At 36.3% G+C, this 5,303-nt stretch overlaps 1 protein-coding gene across 1 annotated transcript; it reads right to left on the reverse strand.

The window, feature by feature from the left end:
• Positions 1-821: 821 nt before the first annotated feature.
• Positions 822-1,853, reverse strand: LOC147366136 (trace amine-associated receptor 7a-like). The gene has a single exon (XM_086316151.1). It carries the CDS (start codon positions 1,851-1,853, stop codon positions 822-824), a length of 1,032 nt encoding a protein of 343 aa, XP_086172277.1.
• Between the last annotated feature and the right edge of the window lie 3,450 nt (positions 1,854-5,303).

The following is a 5,303-nucleotide window of genomic DNA, read 5'->3' on the forward strand; positions in this document are numbered from 1 at the left end:
TTGAAAACTCTTATAAGTAATTTTTGGAATAATGCAAATGTGAGGAAATAGTAAGTTAATTTAACATAAAGTACAATAATGAATGACAATCTTAGAAACCAATGCATGCAATAAACATAAGTTAACTGGTAAAATTTCTAAACACAGCTGAAATGTTATGAGCAGATAATCACCAAGTAGAAGCTCATTCAACAAATGAAAGTTATATGGCACCAATTACCTTTCCCATAGTAAATAATTCAACTGATAGGGTAGTAAAGAACTCTGTCTCTGGATTGATTTTACCTGACTCTGATCATCATATCCCTGACTCAGAAATCTGAAAAGCTGACAGTGCAGAGTCAATACTTTGCCCTCCCTAGACCAGGACCTCTGGATCTTCCAGCTCCTTTGCATTTTAATAGAAAAATACTACAAAGGAATAAAGAAAACTCTTAACCAGGGATTGAACTATCATAAAGTAGTAAAAGGGAGGATTTAGAATAACAAAAATATACTAGATCCTTGTCATGCATTCTTCTAAATTTTTTTAAGGATGCTACAAAGGGGAGATTATTAACTAGAGAAACACAGTGAAGTTCAGAGAGAAGTAGCAGCCCCAGATCGGTGTTAAAGGTTTCTGGCTCCAAGGTCATGCTGTTTCCATAACAACCAGGTTTTTATGTTATATTGACCAAAGAATGGTGAAACTGAATTTAAGTGTTTAGGTCATATCGGAAGCATTCTGCATTAGAAGATCTTGCACATATATGATTAAATTTTCTACCCAATGCTGTGTTCACTGTGAATCTATTTTCAATTCCTCCGTCTTAACAGTGAACTTACCCAGAAAATAAATTTACTGTCGAGGAATTCGCTCTCAAGACTTTGCCAGTGACAATGAGTTTGATGGCTTTTCGAAACCAAGGATAAAAGAAAGCATAAATCAAGGGGTTCATAGCTGAGTTATAATAAGCAATCCAAACCAGTATTTCATAAACATATGTGGGAGTGATGAAACCTAGGAAGGCATCAGTGATGGCATCCAGGAAGTAAGGCAGCCAGGAGACCAGAAATGCTAGCACTGCCACACCCAGTGTTCTTGCTGCCTTTCTCTCCCTCTTGGCCACTCTGTCTTGGTAGCTTTCTGAGCATCTCCCAGTCTTAATGTTCAGATTCTCAATCTTTCTAGCCTGTTGTTCAGCAATGAGGAAAATCTTGGAGTAAAGAACTATCATCACAAGGGTGGGGATGAAAAATAATAGAAAATTCACCAATACCCAACTTTGATTTATTGCAATTTGACAGCCTCCCACACAGGTGAGAGCACTTACTAGATCCTCCAGTCCAACTGCATTTGCTCCTGTGCCAAGAAGGGAAAAAGAATAAATAATGGGAAAGAGCCAGGAGAAGGCAATACACATGCCAGAAACAGACACAGTGAACCTGATTGGATAGACCAGGGGGTCAGAGACGGCAATGTACCTGTCCAGAGAGATAAAGCACAAGTGGTAGATGGAAGCGTAACAGAATGACAAGTCAAAACAGGAATGAAATTGACAGTAACTCTCCCCAAAATACCAGCAGCTCTCCACAGACCTCACTATGCTGAAGGGCATCACAGTCACTCCCACCATGAAGTCCGCACAAGCCAGGGAAGCAATCAAAAAATTGGTTGGAGAATGCAGCTGCTTGAAGTGGAGAATGGAAATCATTACCAAGAGATTTCCAAATACAGTCAGCACAGCTCCAAAACCAAACACTGTGTACAGGATCAGGCGGGGACCTAGTGAGTAGGGGGTTTTCACACAGGATCCGCTCAGGTGCTCGTAGCAGAGCTGCACAGCTGCAACGCTGGGTGAGCTGCTGTTCATGCTGCTGCTGTCAGTAGCTTGTAAAGATTTGGAGAAGTTCTGTCCCTTTTCAGTCACACAAAATAGAGCAGTTTTCTATTTCCTGGTGGGAAAGACAAGATCTCATTGCACTGATTACCTTTGTTATAGTTACCAAACATTATCCCCATCACCCGTCATATATCCATATCAATCTGTGAATGTATGAAATAATAATATATTCCATTCAAATGTCCATAAATCTTAGCTATTATTTTTCTTATAATTTAGAATTTAATTTAAAACAATATTCTAAATCAAATTAGAATTTAACAGAAAATAAATATTTCAAATAGTCTTTGCCACAAAAGATTTCTTGCTTTACAATTTATCAGCATTCGTTTATTACCTGATCTATATATGGGGAATATTCCTCTTTGCCAAAGGTAGTAAATGTGTATGATTTGTTACTCACTGGTTACCTTTTACTACCCAACCACCCTCCCCAGACTGACTAAAAAGTTAATGACAAAACCCCCAGGAAGCACAGTCAAATCCCATGTCCAAAATTATCCACAGTGGAGTCCCTATACTGCAAGGTGTGAAAAAGAAGAAACTTACACTTAATAATCTCTGGTTAAAATGTATTGTTTCATGCATGGATACAAGAAAAACTCAAGAAAAACAAAGGAACACTCTCACGCAAAAACAAAGATGCAAACTAAACAAACTGAAGTCAAATACATATTAAAAGATGATACATCTTGATTAGAGTGTATTCAGAGAATGGAAGTTTGCTTTAACAATTCTATAATTCACCATTTTAACAGATTAGAATTCTATGACCATCCAATGAAATGCAAAAATGCATTTGATAAATTTTAACTTTTATTAACTGCTAAAAGAAAAAATTCTTAGCCAACTAAAAATACAAGAGATCTTTTGTATCTGAAGAGGTCTGTACTAAAAGGATCTACCACATATGATATACCCAGCAGTGGAATTTGAGAGAATTCTCTTTAATATGAGTCAAAAAGCAAAGATGCTTCAGTGGGAGAAGATTTATAGGGTGTAAGTCCTTGCAAGACATCCATGAATTCACCTGCATTCCATTCATTCATGTAGGCAACATTTATATATGTTTATTTATTTAGAATTTATTTGGGCCAAGAGTCTTAAAGATAGGAGAGTACACAAGAAACATCCCCTGCCCTTTAAGGGTATCTTCATGTAACATGAGAGACAGACAGAAAATAGCAAGAATAATGTGCTTCAAGCTAAAATTAACACATATGAAAGATGTGAAGTGATGAGAAAAAGAACAAAGCTGGAAGTATCATGTTCCTTGACTTCAAATGATACTATGAAGCTAAAGTGACACAAAAACAGATGCACAGACCGATGGCCTCTGAATACAGAGCCCCAAGATAAGCTCACACTTATGGTCAGCTCATCTGTGACAGAACAGGCAATCTGTGACACAAATGGGGAAAGGACAGTCTCTTCAGTAAGTGGTGTTGGGAAAACTTTCACTTCTCAGAGAAATGGATTCTTAAGCTATGCTTGTACATATGGGGCCATGGGACACTTGGGGATTTCTAGGACCTGTCATGACTGCGTGCTACTCTCAGCAGCTCAGGAATCTTTTACTGTCCCTGTGCTGTGGCAGAGTGGTGAGATGATCTGTCAGGCTACATCTGTAGACAGCCTAGGTGACCATTTCCGCCCCATGGTCTCCATTCTTATTGACTTCTGTCCAGAAAATGGAGAATGAGCTCCCCCTACGCTTGGATCTTCTCCCTTCAAACATACTTGACTCTTATCAGTTTTCTGTCACTGCTTCAAGAAATCACCACAAACTTGGTAGCTTGAAACAACAGAAAGGTATTCCCTGATAGTTCTAGAGGCCAAAATTATAGAATCCCAAATCAAGGTGTTACCAGGACCAAGCTTCTTCTGGAGGGTCTAGGAAAGAATCCATCCCCAGCCTCCTTTAGTTTCTGCTGACTTCCAGCCTTCTTTGGCTTGTGGCCTCATCACTCTAATCTCTGCTCCTGTTATCACATCACCTTTTTCTCTCTGTGGGTAATCTCCTAGTGCCTCTTCCTTAGATGAACATGCAGGGTGATGCCTTTAGTACTCACTCAAATAATCCAGGATAATTTTTCCATTTAAAAGTTCTTAATCACATCTTCAAGAGCTTTCTTTTTTCAAATAAGATTAGCACTGATGGGTTCTAGGGTTTAACATGTGGATCTCCATATAGGGCTTCTATAACCAATTACATGAGCTTATCATTTATTATCACTCTCAACTCAGACCATATTCAGAGAGATGGGTTACCCTTCCCAATAGACCTTCACTATTTTCTTACTAATTTCTGGTCTCTGATTATCCTTCCTACTCTTATTCCTGGATGCAAGGAAGTTTTGCTATTGTCCAGAACTAGTTCAAATGTATTGAATATCATTTCCTCCTGTCCCAACAGACTCTGGCCTTGTAAGTCTGAAGTGTTAGGAAAATAATCGTACTTATTCCTCATTTCAACCAAAGCAATCAAAATAGAATAGATGTTCTAAAGAGGTATTTCAAGTTTCTCTTATTCACAACTTGATTTTTTATTATATGGAAATTTTAAATTTCGAAACATGATGTTAAGAGAAAAATAGGAAGAAGAAAATGAGCATTGAAAATAATAGGGAGGTGAGCATGAAGGGTGAAAATACCAAAAAATGTATTTACCAGAAGACTGGGAAATGGAAAAGTTAAAAATCTTAGCAGTAAGGAAAGATGACCAATGTGCTTTTGGAAACACATTTCTAGGAGATGGTTGAAGAAACTCACTTTAAACAATGTTTGTTTCATTGAGTTTGAGGAACAGCTTTTCTCAAATTTGAAATTATACCCAACACTATATAGTATGCCATTAAAAATGGAAATTTTTTAAACTAAATTTCCTCATTTTAATTTATCTAGAAAACAAATTTATATTGATAAATTTTTAATCTTGACCAGTTATATTAAGTTTTAATTCTCCCCTAAACCAAGGGTAAAGAAAAGAATTTAAAGCTGAATTTTTAAAATCCAATCCAATAAGTTTATTGTAAATTTGAATGATTACTGTGTATATATTTAATATAATTGTTGATGTGTTTGGGTTTAAATGGATTGTATTACTGTTTTTTTCTAATCATCAAATTTTTTTCTTTGTTCTTTTAAGGCTTCTTGACTTATTTTAATTAATTTTTGTTATTATTCAATCATTCCCTGCTATGAAATTATAAATATCACTTTTATCATTCTGTTGGCAGGTACCCAAGAGTTTCAATATGTATTGTTGATTAATTAAATTTTATGAATTCCAAGCAGTGCAAGAAATTGCCAGGAACCACAGCTAAATATCTAAACTTATTATCTCCCCCACCTCTTTTGATAACTGTTATCATTTATTTTATTTAAATAATTTAATTTAAATTTAATTAAATCCCAAAA

Source organism: Bos grunniens, chromosome 9 (genome assembly GCF_055505025.1).
Source record: "Bos grunniens cultivar Pamir isolate PY7600 chromosome 9, Bosgru_T2T1.0, whole genome shotgun sequence".
NCBI lineage: Eukaryota > Metazoa > Chordata > Mammalia > Artiodactyla > Bovidae > Bos > Bos grunniens.

Bases quoted from the DNA above. Each gene is read 5' to 3' on its own strand.
- LOC147366136 (XM_086316151.1), bottom strand. From the start codon at position 1,853: ATGAACAGCAGCTCACCCAGCGTTGCAGCTGTGCAGCTCTGCTACGAG.